The sequence below is a fragment of the Panthera uncia genome (genome assembly GCF_023721935.1).
Source record: "Panthera uncia isolate 11264 chromosome E2 unlocalized genomic scaffold, Puncia_PCG_1.0 HiC_scaffold_19, whole genome shotgun sequence".
Classification (NCBI taxonomy): domain Eukaryota; kingdom Metazoa; phylum Chordata; class Mammalia; order Carnivora; family Felidae; genus Panthera; species Panthera uncia.
The window spans coordinates 11743368-11758465 of NW_026057588.1; the positions used below are offsets into that span (position 1 = coordinate 11743368).

At 56.8% G+C, this 15098-nt stretch overlaps 2 protein-coding genes across 2 annotated transcripts; one reads left to right on the forward strand and one right to left on the reverse strand.

Annotated features, from left to right (window-relative positions):
- Window positions 1–29: 29 nt before the first annotated feature.
- IRGQ (immunity related GTPase Q) lies at window positions 30–6625 on the forward strand. Its single transcript, XM_049620951.1, has 3 exons — window positions 30–251; window positions 587–1118; window positions 2327–6625. Exons 2-3 carry the CDS (start codon window positions 589–591, stop codon window positions 3684–3686), a joined length of 1890 nt encoding a protein of 629 aa, XP_049476908.1. The 5' UTR covers window positions 30–251; window positions 587–588; the 3' UTR covers window positions 3687–6625.
- Window positions 6626–10294: 3669 nt separating this feature from the next.
- Window positions 10295–14589, reverse strand: PINLYP (phospholipase A2 inhibitor and LY6/PLAUR domain containing). Its single transcript, XM_049620976.1, has 5 exons — window positions 14255–14589; window positions 13163–13279; window positions 11217–11369; window positions 10852–10995; window positions 10295–10670 (listed from the first exon to the last, which is right to left on the reverse strand). Exons 1-5 carry the CDS (start codon window positions 14322–14324, stop codon window positions 10516–10518), a joined length of 639 nt encoding a protein of 212 aa, XP_049476933.1. The 5' UTR covers window positions 14325–14589; the 3' UTR covers window positions 10295–10515.
- Window positions 14590–15098: the final 509 nt, after the last annotated feature.

Below are 15098 nucleotides of genomic sequence, written 5' to 3' on the forward strand. Positions count from 1 at the left end.
GGAGCGGGCGTACGTCTGTTGCTTTGCGCAGGCGCCGCGAAGGGCCGTATCCCCGAGGTCGCGCTTCCAAGACACACCCCCTCCTTAAAGGACTGACGTCAGGTAAGAGCCCCTGGAACGTGTCGGGACGTTCCCAAATCCGGGCGCTCTCACCTCTTCGGCCTCCGTCCGCCGGACTCTAGGGGCGGGGCTTCTCAGCGGCTGATCAGCCGCCGCCAGCTGTGATCTCGGGTGTGCCGGCTTTTTGCCCGGTTAGTGATTTGGAAGGGAGGAGCGGGGGATAAAAACATCTTTGTGTCTGAGGGAGGAGGGGCTGGAGGCCGGATCTTTGAAACAGAAAGATAAAATGTATCCAGAAAAAAATCCAGAAAAAAAAAAAAAATGTATCCAGAAAAATGTATCCAGATCCCCCGGATCCCTGGGGAATAGATAGGGCCTGCGCGCCGGATTTCTCCCTGGGAGTGACACCCAAGAATGGAAGGGGACGGGGTGAAGGACTGAAGTCTGACACCAGAGTGGGATGACTGGGAAAGGAAAAAGCTGGGTACTCCCTGACCCGTGTCCGCCCCACCCTTTTGCTTTCCAGTTATGCCACCGCCGCGGGGCGACGTGACCGCCTTGTTCCTGGGGCCTCCGGGCTCTGGAAAGTCCGCTCTGATTGCAGCGCTGTGCGACAGGAATGTGGAGACGATAGAGATCCCCGAGGGACGGCCGTACTCAGGGATCCCCAGCCTGCGAGCGGCGGGCCCCGGCCTCTTCCTGGGCGAGCTGAGCTGCCCACCCGCAGCGCCGGGGCCCTGGGCGGCGGAGGCCAATGTGCTGGTACTGGTCCTGCCCGACCCCGAGGGGAATGGGGAGCCCTTGGCCCCAGCGCTGGGAGAGGCGGCGCGGGCCGCCCTGGCCCGTGGGACCCCGCTGTTGGCCGTGCGGAACCTCCGTCCTGGGGATTCACAAAATGAAGACCAGGCCCGGGATCAGACAGCGGCCCTGCTGAACAGCGCGGGGTTGGGGACCGCGGCTCTCTTCGTGCTGCCGGCGGACTGCGGCAGCCGAGATGACTGTAAGGAATTGGAGCGCCTGCGGGTGGCGCTGCAGAGCCAGGCGGAGGTGTTGCAGAGGTAAGCGAGGGGTTTCCCGGTGGGTTGGAGACCGGGTCCTTTAGACCCAGAAGACGTTCTTTGAGATCCGCGAGATCCCACCCCCAGCGAGTTTGGGGCAGGCCTTGAACGGATAGCTGCGGGAGGGCCAGTTCTCTCGTCCAGGTCCCGCCCCTCATTGCAGGTTTTGCGGTCACCGAGGCTCTACCCCAAGCCAGTGCTGAGTGCTGGACCCTTTCCTGTCTTCTAGGCCCCGCCCCATCCAAGGGTCAGCTAGAGGTTCAGACCTGTTCTCCAGGTTCAGCCTCCTGTGAGCGTTCTGAGGTCACAAGCCCTGCCCCAGTGAGAATTTTCGGAGAGGAACTAACACCCAAATAGCAACGCCCCCCCCCACCCCCGCCCCGAGCAAAAGTTTGAAGGAGGGCTCATTCAGCACACAAGCTTGCGATCCCCGCGAAAATTTTACCCAAGGGTTCACTCTTTCCAGCACTCCTCATCCTCCACACCATCAGCTTGGTCGTCAAGCTATACCAGTCCACACCTTCAGTGAGCCTTGTTATTTCTGGGTTGGCTCTCCCACTTCCTTTCAATAACCCCATCTTGTTTCTGTGCCCGCTTGCTGCCTACCTCCTGATTTTCCCCCCCCCCCGACCCCTGGCCACCACCTATTTCATAGTCAAACTGAGGCTCGGTGCTCATTTTTTTTTTACCTTAGCCACATCTCCTTGATGAGCACTAGTAGGTGAAGCTTTCCCCGTCATTGGCTCTTACTCCCCTCCTTACACCTAGTCTCAGCAAAGGGTGCCCTGGCGACCTTGCTCCTGTCGACACGTGCTCCGCTTTCCTTTAGTCTGTCTTGGCCCGAGCTCCACCTTCTGTGAGTTTTGCTTGGCCTTTCTTAATCCTGCAGATCCCTTGGGAAAGGCCCCCTTGCCCCGCCCCCAGCCTCAAGGCTGAATCCAGGGGATGATTTAGCAGGTTCCCCTTTTTAGGCTCTTTTGGAAACCTGATCCCAACCAACCCGCCCGCCCCATCCCTGCTTTACGCCCTGGTTTCTTTGTGCTGTACCATCAGTCTGGCCCCTCCCTTTCCTGCTCCCTCTTCTTTCAGAGATTATTCGGGGAAAACTCCACCCCTCGTCTTCGTAGCCTAGTCCTGTCCCCAGAACTCAGCTCTCTTGCGTTTAGATCCTCTTCTGCCCTTTATCCTCTGTCTTCCTGTCCCCTCAGGCTCCTGCCACCGGCTCAGGATGGCTTCGAGGTCCTGGGTGCAGCAGAGCTGGAGGCTGTGCGGGAGGCCTTTGAGACCGGTGGCCTGGAGGCGGCACTGTCGTGGGTTCGCGCTGGCCTGGAGCGGCTGGGCAGCGCGCGGCTGGACCTGGCCGTGGCCGGCACGGCTAATGTGAGCCTTGTGCTGAACACGCTCTTAGGGTTGGATCCCGGCGATCCAGATGCGGAGCCTGTTTTCATGCCCGCGGGGCCCACACCCTACCCGGCCCCGGAGCGTCCCAATGTGGTGCTCTGGAATGTGCCTCTGGGCTCCGCGGGCATTGCTGCCGCCCCCCATCCCACCCACTACGACGCCCTCATCCTCGTCACCCCGGGAGCGCCCACTGAGAAGGACTGGGCTCAGGTTCGGCCCTTGGTGCTGCCAGATGCACCGCTGGTCTGCGTGCGAACAGACGGCGAGGGCGAGGATCCAGAGTATCCCGAGGAAGAGGGAAAGGCAGAGAAGCCCAGCAGCGAGAGCTTAGAGAACGCTGGCGGAGGGGAGTTGAAGAATGCACGCGCTGAGGGAAGGGAGAAACGTGGCGCTGGATTGCAGAAAGGTAGCGGGGATGGTTCAGAGAAAGCAGGCAGCGGGGAAGGTCCAGAGAAAGCAGGCAGCGAGAGTTTGCCACGTGTTGGCGGCGGCGCGAAGAAATCGGGCAGTGGGGACTCAGAGCGTGCGGCCGCACTGAGCCCCGAGGATGAGACGTGGGAGGTGCTGGAGGAGGCACCGCCACCTGTGTTCCCCCTGCGGCCCGGCGGACTCCCCGGGCTCTGCGAGTGGCTGCGGCGCGCGCTGCCGCCCGCCCAGGCGGGGGCGCTGCTGCTGGCGCTGCCGCCCGCGTCTCCCCACGGGGCCCGGATGAAGGCCGCGGCGCTGCGGGCCGGGGCGTGGCGTCCGGCCCTGCTGGCTAGCCTGGCGGCGGCGGCGGCGCCCATACCGGGGCTAGGCTGGGCGTGCGACGTGGCGCTTCTGCGGGGTCAGCTGGCGGAGTGGCGGCGGGCGCTGGGGCTCGAACCCGCGGCGCTGGCTCGACGCGAGCGCGCGCTAGGCCTGGCCCCTGGGGAGCTGGCGGAGCGGACGCGCTTCCCGGGCCCGGTGACGCGCGCCGAAGTGGAGGCGAGGCTGGGCGCGTGGGCCGGCGAGGGCACCGCCGGGGGCGCGGCGCTGGGCGCGCTCTCCTTCCTGTGGCCCGCGGGCGGGGCGGCGGCCACCGGCGGCCTGGGTTACCGCGCGGCGCACGGCGTCCTGCTGCAGGCCCTCAACGAGATGCAGGCCGATGCCGAGGCGGTGCTGGCACCTCATGTGCCCGCGCAGTGAGGGGTGGGATGAGGGCCGGGGCTTCCGGGCTCCCAGCGTCCCAGCTGCTTGGCCCCCGCCAGGAGCTGAGGACTCCCAAGTCCCGGTTAGAGGGAGGGGGGTTAGGGGTACAGGCTCTGGCCTGGGATGTCTCGGCCACTGGGGTAAGGGAGCTGGGGGCCACCGCTCAGAGTCCCGGATGCTTGAAGGGGATGGGGGCTCTGACTACTGATTGGGATGTGTGGCTTGTAGTCACCCGAATTCCTGGGTCCTGAAGGGGAATAGAGTCTGGGGGACAGAGCCCTTGGTTTCCCTGGAGACCACAGGGCATGACACCAGACTGTGGCCTGAAGGAAACTGAGGGGTTGGCCTCCTAGAAGGGGTTATATCGTGGTCTTCAAGGGAAAGGAAACCGGGTCTGTTGGTCATCTAGCCCCCTGGGGAGAGAAGAGGTGAAAGCCTGGTCTCTACCCCAGTAGAGATTCCAGTATGGAGGACGGGGTCCGGGTACCCCCGGGAGCTGGAATCTTTGGATCCTCTAGGCTTCCTGGAGGAAATGGGTCTGCATCCAGCCTCCCAGCTCCTCAAGAGGCAGTGGCGTGCAATCTTCATTGGGGGTCTCACACTCCTGGCTCCCAAGAGGGCGGTAGACCTTGGTTTCTAATTCCTTGGTGGTGGGAGGTCTCCATCTACAGAGGGGAACAGGGCCGGGGCGGGGGACGGGGGGGGGGGGGGGTTGTGCGAAAGAGCTGGAGAACAGCTCTTGGGGAATAGATATCTAATATTTGTTGTTCTAGGGGCCTGGTGACCCAGATTCCTTTCCCAGCTGTTGTGGGGAGGATGGTCCCACAAAAATGAAGAGGGGGAGGCAGGAGGTCTGGGCATGGTGGGGCCTGCGGGTAGCCAGAGACTGGGAATGAGGCCTTCTGGGTGTGGAAGGGCAGAGACCTCAGAGGTCTTCTCCCACAAATCCCTTAGGGATTTGGATCCCAACAGTTGCCTTTCTCTGTGTGAGTTTGACTGGGAAAGGGATACGAGTGCCCCCATTTTATAGGTGTGGAGTGATTCAGGGGGTCTTTGGGGAGTCTCTAACTTTGTCCCTCCCTCCTCTAGCGGTTTCTATCTCTTTTTGGTCTTGATTTCTTCTGTCACTAAACCTAACTCTTTCTGGCCTTGGTATTTTGTACTCCTGCCTTTTTGGGCTAAAGCAGCCATAGGGCTGCACTAACCCAGACACTTCTGTGTTGGCTACTTCAGGTGTCCCCAAGAGGTTCTGCCTTCTGGAGTACACAGAGTGCCGCAGAGAGCAAAGAGGCCCACAGAACAGCTAGGGTCGTGTTCCAGACCGCGGGAGTGCGCCGTGAGTGAAGCAAAGGCAGAAACCACAGTGCCTGGCTATGTTCTAGACTGCCAACCATGGGTAGAAAAGATGCCACAGGTCACAGTTCTTCAGTGTCAAAAAACAGAAGGGGGGGACCTGAGAGTCCATTCAATAGAATCTCTTTTATGAGAAGGGGGAAGAGCAGAGCCCAGGGAGAGCAGACTCTAGGCCCAACAGCACACAGGAAGGTCCTATGTGGTCTGGCCCCTGCCTATTCGAACTCCCTGCCCCTCCCCCATCTCCCAGCCAGCGTGATCTTCCTTGCAGTGCCTGGGTGGGCCACATTGGGTCCTACCCCAGGACCTTTGCATTTGCTCTTCTTTCTGCCTAGAATGCTCTGCCCCCAGATCTTCCCATGACTGGTTCCTTTTTGTCTAGCGAGTCTCAGCTCAGATGTCCCCTCAGAGAGGCCTTCCCTGACCACTGTAACTGAAGTAGCCCACACTCCCCCATTACTCGTCTCGGCCAGTAGATATTTCCCTTGTAGCAATTATTACTGTAACAAAATTACCTTATTTGTTTATTTATTTATTTACCTATTTAATGGCTATGATCCTCTTGCCTGTCCTGTTCTCTTCTGTAACCCCAGCACCCAGAAGAGTGCTTGACACACAGCAGGTGCTTGTAAATATTTATTTTAATTCATTAATCCATGGCAGACCTGGGTGTAGATTGTCAGCCTCTTGCCACAGGACAGGGACAACGAACCGGGTGGGGAGAAAGAGAAACAAGTATCTGATGGGAGAGAAAGCTCCTGTCTGAGATCAGGGGACCTGGAATGCAGGCCCGGCTTTGCCACTGTCGCTCTGGGTGACTTGGACCGGTGCTTTATTTTCCCATCTGTGAAATGGAAGGGCCTAACGAGAACCATAAATACTTCCAAGATCTTATCTCCTTTGACGGCGGGAGACAAGGGTGACCACTCCGAGGGGTAGACACTTGGGAGGTGGTATCCCCATGTCCAGCTTGAACCCCTCCCAGTGACACAGTTTGTCCCACCAACGTTGAGATGGCCGTGGGGCGCCTGGCTGGCTCAGTCAGCTGAGCATCCAACTCTTGATTTCGGCTCAGGTCATGAACTCATGGTTCGTGAGTTCAGCCCCCGCATCAGGCTCTGCACTGATAGCGGGAGACCGTGTGGGATTCTCTCTCTCTCTGCCCCTCTCCTGCTCACGCTGTCTGTCTCAAAAAGAAACATTAAAAAAAAAAAAAAGGTTGAGATGGCCTGGCCGAGATGAGATACTGAATGGCTTCCGGTGTGTAATCTCCAATTCCACACTGTCTCTCAGTCTCACGTGCCAGCCGTGGGAACGCAGGAGAGGAAAGCAGTGCTGTCCTATAGAAACGGTGTGAGCCACATCGATCATTTGAAATTGTCTGGCAGCCACATTAGAAAGGTAAAAGGAGGGATGCCTGAGTGGCTTAGTCGGTTAAGTATCTGACTTCAGCTCAGGTCATGATCTCACAGTTTGTGAGTTCAAGCCCCACATGGGCTCTGTGCTGACAGCTCAGAGCCTGGAGCCTGCTTCGGATTCTGGGTCTGGGTCTCTCTTTCTCTCTCTCTCTCTCTCTCTCTCTCAAAAATAAATGTTAAAAAATTAAAAAAAAAAAAAAAAAGGGAAGGTAAAAGGAGACAGGGTCAAACTACTGAGAATATGTTTTACTGAACCCAGTATATCCAAAATATGATTTCAACATGCAGTCCATATAGAAAAGAAAGACACATTTTACATCCTTTTATGCTGCCTTTGAAATCTGGTATTTTACACTTCCAGCACATCTCGTTCAGAAATTTTCATCAGAAATAGTTCTGTTTAGCTTTCCTAAAATGTGTTGTTGGAGAAATGGATCCACGTCCCCAAGTTGTCCCACTGATACTGAACGGTCTTCCAGCAACGGAGACGTGTATCAATTTTTAATGAAAAGTAAATGAAATCTAAAACTCGCTTTCTCAGTGCCACGAACCCCGTTTCCAGTGTTCAGTAGCCACATGACCTGGAACACTTGCATTATCCCAGGAAATCCCATTAGCATAGCTCCAGGGTCAGACAGCCCTGCTGACATTGGGGTGACCTTGGGCAAGTCCCTGAGCAAGTGGCATCTACCTCACGGGGTAACTAAGAATAGTGTGTGTACAGATGTGCACACACACACATGTCAGCCTACTGCAGCCCTCTGGAGAAGCCTGGCCCACTGGGAGCTCAAATGTGAGTCTGGTCCATGCCTCCAGCCCCAGGCTGAGCCGACTCTAGTCTAGGCGCCTGTCTCACACCCAGAATGCCTTTGCTCACAGAGTGTCCTCTTTGTGCCACTCTCACCTGACACCTCTGCCCTGTGCCTCGCTACTCCAAACTCCCTCTGCCCCCATGCCAATGGGGATCGTGCCAGAGATCCTATCTGAGGAAGCAAGACCCAATTCCGTTTGCCTGTGTCTCTGTCGGGGAGTGCTGATTGTGTCTGTATCATCGTGTATCGCCACGGGTTGGGCGTCGTGACTAATCTGGAGGGTGGTTGTCTTTTAAATTATGACTTTGGGTGGGAGGCATAAGGTGGCCAGTGAGGCATGTGTCCCAGGTAGCATCCAAGCAGAAAAGACTAAGACTCCCTTGAGAACTGATTGCTGGCTCCCCGTTGGGCGTGTCTGCATCCTACTTCTGGCTGGAAGACCCTCGAAGGCAAGAATTCAAGGAAATGTATGCTGAGTCTTGGCGTTGCCATTGCCAGAAGCAGAATAGGCACAAAACAAAAAACTTGAAGAGACAATCTCATCACCTTAGCTGAGTTTCAGATATTTCTGGGTTATGATGAAGGCACTTGTATCCATTGGGGTGGGGAACCATGGAGGGCTAATCAAGGGTGTGGTTGGCCTGTGGTGCTTTCTTGCAGGAGTGAATAAAGACGAGTAGAAATCCCACTGTGTTGTCTCTCCTTTGAGGGTTTGAAGGGGTAGGAAGATGCTTGGGATTTTGCTTGGGTCTGAGGAAGGGGCTGGAGATAGTACTGGGTCTGACGGAGAAAGGGACCAAGGGTGGGGACTCCTGAGCCCTGGGAGAGGAGGGATGGTGAAGGTCTGTATGGGAAAGAACCCCTTGAGCTGGAACCCAAAGACTCCTGTGCCTGAGTTTTGCCACCCTGGGAGTGGGGGAGAGGAGAATGGAGGTGGAAAAACGACATTTAGACCTTAGGAGCTTGTGACGGTAAAGCATCCTAGCTCTGGAAGCAGCTCGGCCCATTAATGCCTCCAATTTGTTCAGCTTCTCTGTAGCTGTGTCCTTGCAGAGTCCGTTCTCCTGACTCGAAACCTGGCCATGTGTTTTGCCTGACCACAGGAACAACAGCAAACGCGATAAAGCAGGGGCTTAGAAAGGGCTCACATACAGGGGTTCCTCTCTCACCGCCCTTGGAATCCCTTCCACCACTGGGACACCAAGTCCAGGCTAACCTGCTGGGTGAGTAGAGGCCAGGTGACCCAGTCAGCCTTGACACCCCCACCGCCAGCCAGCCAACCCTCCGAAACCGAGCTGCCAAGCCGACAGGAGCCGCACCCAGCAGAAGAACCACCCAGCTGATCCCAGACCAAATTGCGGAATCATGAGCTAAATAAAAGGTGATTGTTCAAAGCAACAAAGTTTTGGAGTGGTTCGATGTATAAAGATACAGCCAAAGGGGCGCCTGGGTGGCGCAGTCGGTTGAGCGTCCGACTTCAGCCAGGTCACGATCTCGCGGTCTGTGAGTTCGAGCCCCGCGTCGGGCTCTGGGCTGATGGCTCGGAGCCTGGAGCCTGTTTCCGATTCTGTGTCTCCCTCTCTCTCTGCCCCTCCCCCGTTCATGCTCTGTCTCTCTGTCCCCAAAATAAAAAACGTTGAAAAAAAAATTAAAAAAAAAAAAAAAAGATACAGCCAAAGATCACCGATGCGGGCCTGTTCCCTCTGTGCTGTGGTCCCTTCTCCCCCTCAACACGACCCGGTGATCAAATCTTAAGCTCTGCCACTTTGTAGTTGCGTGTAACACCCCGCGTCTGAGCCTCAGATTCTTCTGAAAACAGGGCCGAGAATAACAGTCCCTATATCACAGGGAGTCTTTATGAAGAGAAAATGAGAAACACCTGCTAGGGGGCCGTGGCAGCTTCGTGCCTTTTACAAGATATGTCCACACTGGGGAGCGACTTCCTAGCCCCCCGTGGGGCTTGGGGGCCATGTGATTAGCTCCATCCCATGAGTTGTGTCAAGTCATTTCTGGGTCACGGCATTTAATCACCCGTGTGAGACTTTTCCGGTGCACAGAAATCAGCAACGCTCGAGCTGGAGGATGCTCTATGATTACCACGAGCAGAACACCCCGTGGACAGTGCTAGACATGGAGGGTCGGGGGGAAGCGACTATTTGTGAGTGGGGACTTGTTCGACAAATCCTACTCTTCTCCCTCCCACCGGAAGGGTAGTACACCTCCTTGCCTGGTTGATGTTGGCTTTGACCACAGGATTGCCTTCAATCAGTGGAATGTTAGCACACCTGACCTCAGCAGGGGCTTTTAATGCACTTGGTTACTGTGCTCCTGTGACTGACTGCTGTCAGAGCGTTAGCCAGGGAGCCACTGATCCCAGAATTTGAATCCTCCCCAACTGGAGCCAAACCAGCTAATACACGGCCAGAAGCAGAGCTACCCCAGCCACCCACAAACCCTCAGCAAGAAGCATGCTTGTTGTTTATGGCTCGGTTTGGGGATGGTTTGTTACGCAGCGTTACTCCAGCATTAGTCGACTAATACAACTTGGTTGCTTTAAACCACTGAAATTAGGGACTTGCGTGTTACTGCAGCATACTGATTGATGACAATGCTTAGCACCTTCCAGGTAATGGGCACTCATTAAGAAGCAGCTGTTCCGATGATTATTATTTACAGATGTATCGTTTCCAGAACCGACATTGTCATAAAGGTGCCAGGCGCTGCACTAAGTGCTTTTTTTGCTTTTCTTTCATTTGATGCAACAACCCAATGAGGTTATTACTATTAATACCCACGTTTTGCAGATGTGAAAACGGGCAAAAAGAGGGAGAGGGTTAATCAGGAGAGGTGATCATGGACTCTGGGGTCTGATCCTCCCTAGAGGTTTGCCCCAAAACAAATGGCCACACAACCCGTACCTCAGTTTGTTCATCTGTAAAATGGGGATAGTAATATCAAGTTCACACAGTCGTTGGGGTTATGAAATGAGGTATAGCACGGAGAACACTGCACAGGGGCCCAGCGGGGAGGAATCCTGTAATAAATGGTGGGATCTTCTCTCCCTTCCTTGCAAAGAGAGGGTTCGCAAGGGTTAAGACCCCTGCTTTCTGCACCCTCGCTTCCTGAGATGCATCACATCACAAGAACTCGGGCTTGCTTTGTTAACCTGTTTAATTTATAGGCACATGGGCAGGTGTAGACTAAGGACAAAGGGAGACTTCAAGCCACATAATCCTCAGCGCTTTACTCCGCCCTGCTAGGGGCCTGGCGGGCTGGAAGGCAGTCTGCTCGGCGGAGGAAGTACAGATAAGAGGCTGAAGGCACCTGCGCCCCGGCCTTGGCGAAGCAGGCACTCTCCGTAGCACAGCCCCGAGTGGCAAATTTGGGGGTGATGAGACCTGGGAAGGGGGTTTCAGAATGGAGTCGGCCCCTAACTCCTCCTTCCTCATGACCCCGTCCTCCCTCCCCCACCCCTGTCCTCACCCAGTAACCTGGAGCCACTATCTCCCCTAGAGCCTGGAAGTATGGGCCTCCAGTTCTGGGGCCCCTGCCCCCTCTAGAGATCCGGGTTCCCCTCACCGGCCTGCACGTTGCCAGCGAAGTAGACGCAGTGGGTTTCCTGGCCAACGCAGCGGGCTGCCTGGGTCCCGGGGCATGTCTCCTGAAAGGGCGCGATGCAGGCCGGGCACTGGAGGCCGTTCTCCGTACGATTATTCTGGGGAGCTGGGGATGAGTGGCGCGTGAGAAGCAGGGGGACGACTCAACCCTTCCCTCACCTCACAACACCCCTGGGGAACACGGGTTGCCAACGGATGACGGACACTGCATTTGGCCGTAAGGAAACAGGGTCGCAGCAAGCAAGTTGCCCCGATGCGGGGCAGAGCACACACCGCGGGCTCTTGGGGCGAGCTGGAAGCGACTCCCGATGCGGGGCTGGCACTTACGGGGCACCGAGCCCTGGTTGCAGCCGTCGCTCTGGCAGCAGCGCGTGTTGGACACCATGTAGTCCTTGGGGCCCATCGTGGTGGACACGAATCCCGAGTAGCAGTCGCTGTACTTCATGCAGGCCTTGTAGGTGTTCACCGCGTGGCGGCCCTCTGAGAAGGACGCGGGACAGGAAGGGAGGGCTCCGGCAGCGCCCGCTGACCCCGCTCTGGCGTGGACCCCGGCCTCGGGGTCTCTCCCAACCCCCGCCACTGCCTAGAGTGGTCTCTTCCGGCGCCCCAAAGCCATGCCCCTTTAGCTACCTGGGATCTGGTCTGGAGTCGTTTATTAGGTGACGCCCCCCGCCCCCCGCCGCCCCATTATCCTAGCCCCCAGCCTGGAGGGTCTCTTTCAGCTCCCCACTGCCAAGCCTGACTTGGGCCCTTCCGCCCAGCCCCGCTCTGCCATCCTCCAAGGGTCCCTGCCCCAAAGCGTCTTTGGCTACCCCCATGCTTGTGTGAAACAGTCTCTTCCAGTCCTCTTCACCTTCACCCTCCCTCCCACCTTCCAAATCCCTTCCAACAAACCCTGGGAGGCCGCCCAACCCCTACCCTGCAACACCCATATCCTCTACAGTGGTCTCTCGCCTCCCTCCCTGGCTACCCCCAGCCTTGCCTGCAGTGGTCTCTTCCAGTCTTCCTGGCCTTTCCCCTCCCCACCGTGTGCTGGTCTCTTCCATTCCAATCCAAGGATTTTCCTCTTCACCCCCGAAGGGCTTTTCCCACCTTCCTCTCCCTCCAACCTCATGATCTCCCTCATGTATGCCTGGGGTGGTCTCTTCAAGCCCTTTGTGTCCTTTGGCCCACCTGCCAACGCCACCACCCTCTGTCTCACCCTCCTTACACGCACACCCCACACCGGTCGGGGTGGCTTCTTCCTACCCTCCTGGTGGCCTTCATCTCCTGCCCCAGCCCCATCCCCTTTCCTCAGCTTTGAATCAACACTCCATCGCTCCCCTTCTCCCCAACCTTCCTCAGGTCTGGGATGGTCGCTTCCATTAAAGTCATGCCTTCTCCCATGTCACCCATCTGCCTCCGGCTCTCTATCTCTACCTTTCTTCCTGACGATTTGCTCCATACTTCAGGGTTATCTTTCCTCTCCTGCCTGGCACGGTCCCTTTTATGTCTCTTCCTCTACCTTGGTGTCATATCACCTCCTCCCGTCAGGAATGGTCCCTTTCCCGGGTGCCTGGGTGGCTCAGTCGGTTAAGCTTCCCACTTCAGCTCAGGTCATGATCTCACGGTTGGTGAGTTCGAGCCCCTGTCGGGCTCTGTGCTGACAGCTCAGAGCCTGGAGCCTGCTTCGGATTCTGTGTCTCCCTCTCTCTCTGTCCCTCCCCCGCTCGTGCTCTGTCTCTTTCTCTCTCAAAGGTAGATAGACATTAAAAGAAGAAGAAGAAGAAGAAGAAGAAAAGAAAGAAAAAAAAGGAATGGTCCCTTCCAGCCCGCACCACCCCAGCCATCCCCTGGTATTTTGGACGGTTCCTCCCTCTCACCCAAAGCGGTCAACCTGATCACATTCTTCCAGACCCACCCCAGCCTCTTCTCTTCGATTCCTCCTCCCCTTCCATTCTACCTCCTGCCTATTACTTACCCCTCACCAGTTCTGTTCCCCTGTGTCCTTTCCTTTCCTCACCCCCTCCTGCCTAAGAAAGTCTCTATATCTGCCCCCCACCCACCATCTAATATTTTGGAGAGTCCCCTTTTCAGAAATCCCTGACAACAATGGCTCCCATCATCCCATTGACTTCGCTTTTTTCCACCCACCATCTCCAGACAGTCTTTCCCTCTTCCCTGACCTCCCACCACCAGAACCGTGACCGTGACAGTCCCTCCCTGATGTGGCGCTATCTTCTACCCTTGAAGGCACAACCCCCTCCCCAGGGTGGGACGCCAGGCAGTCATACTTGTGCAGGACTCCCCCACCACGACCACGCATGCGTCCTTGCCGGCCTCGCAAGCCTTCATTTTTCCGCTGCACGTGGGCCCGGAGCCCCTGCACACTTCACAGCTCAGTGGGCACCCTGCGGTGTAGAGAGCCAGGCTGTAGTCATGAGGGGTGTGGTCAGCGGAGCACGGGTTTGACTTCAGAGTCCAGAGGGAGATGGAGGCACAGGGGACCGGGTTTGGAGTCCTGAGGGAGGAGGGACAGGTGTCTCTCTAATTGCTCATGGGTGGGGCACTGACCGCTGTCCAGGGAAATGTCCACTGCTCTGGCTGGGACGCGGTGGTGATGCCAGCAAAGCTGCTTCCACGGGCGGGAAGCGACTCCACCAGGGAGCCTGTTTACCTAATTATAAGGCTGGGGACTTGGGATGCTAGGGACTCCTGAGAAAGCTCGGGGACAGGGAGGGATCCTGGCGAAGGTTTCCATGGGCTTTGGGAAGCTTCAGGTCCAGCTGTTTCTTGGACGCAAGACCAGATGTAGGTCTTGGAGGTGGCAGGAGCTCAGGCAGGGGAACCCGAGGCTGGGGTCTTCATCCCAGATCAAGAAGGGAGAGTCAGGACCAGGAGGGCTGAGGGCATGGACTCCTTGGTCCTAAAAGAAGACACAGCTCGGGGCCCAGACACCTACCTGGGTCCTGGGAAAGGTGGGGCTTGTTAGAACTCCTGAATCTAAGGGAGGAGGGGCTGGGGGTCTGAATTCTGTAGAGTCCAGGGACAAAGGAAGTCTGTCCTCCATGCCTTCTTCCCATGGTTTTTTTTTTTTTTTTTTAGATTTCCATCTCTAATCATGCTCTCATCCAATTTCCTAGATTCATATGTCTTATTTCGAGGCCCTGCCTGGGCGGGGGGGGATAGAGGATTCGGAGCCCCCCCAAGCTCCCCCAGGGAGTCGACCACATGAGCTTCTCCTTTGGGGCCCCAGGCTTTCTCTTCCTTTAGCCTCTGCCTTCACCATGAGTCTGCATTCCCAGGACACCTCCACTTTCCCCCTCAAGGACCGTGCTGAGTGCTCTCTCTCACGGTCCTCATGGTCCACACCCCTTCTCACTTACCCAGACCTAGGAGGGTGCAGAGCAGAGTGAAGGCCAGCAAGAAGGTCCCCGGTTTCATGGAAGCCCTCATGATGAGTGAACCTGCAGTCCTGGGTCCCCAGCCCTTATAGGGAACTGAGGAGGGGCGGGTCTGTATCCACCTTCACCCTGGGGTGAGAAATAGCTGAGGTAAGATCTCAGGGCGGGCCTTCGTGGCTCTGGGTTGGGGATATGGAACCAGAATTCAAAAGGGACATGGGCATTTCATGCTCAGCCCCCTGCTCCACAGGGACCCCAGGAGTCTGGGCTTCTAGCCCCCTCTTCCATCAGGACCCAGAAGGTCACTTTCCTGTTTTCTCACATTCTCATGGCCCTTCTCCCCACCCCCTCGCCTTTTTTTTTCTGGCCTGAAGCCCAAGGTCAGAGTTGGGTCACTTGATTTCCTGTAGGTGTAGAGTGGCTGCTAGGAGGACTGAGATCCCCTCTCTTCTCTCTCTTTCCAAGGAGTTACCCAGCGTGGGTGAGGCCCTACCTGGGAGCGCCCAGCATGTCCCGGCTCGTTCTGCGGGGGCCTGGGCGCCCTGTTTCTCTTCCTTCTTCGTGTGCTTGGCTCATATTCCCTGTCTTGTGTTTGGGCTGTCCCCAGCTCTGATCCTGCCTGGGGCTGCACCCCTAGGTCTCACAGGGACCAAACAGAGGGATGCCTGTCAGCGGTCAGGGGCGGGTGTGGTAGGCGACAGATGCCCACAGGTCACATATTGGAAAACTGAGGCATGGGTGGAAGCACTCTAGGCTCCGTGTGTGGATCTGGTTTGAATGCGTGCTTTGTGTCTTATGTAGGTCCTTGACGCACTCTCTCTTGGCC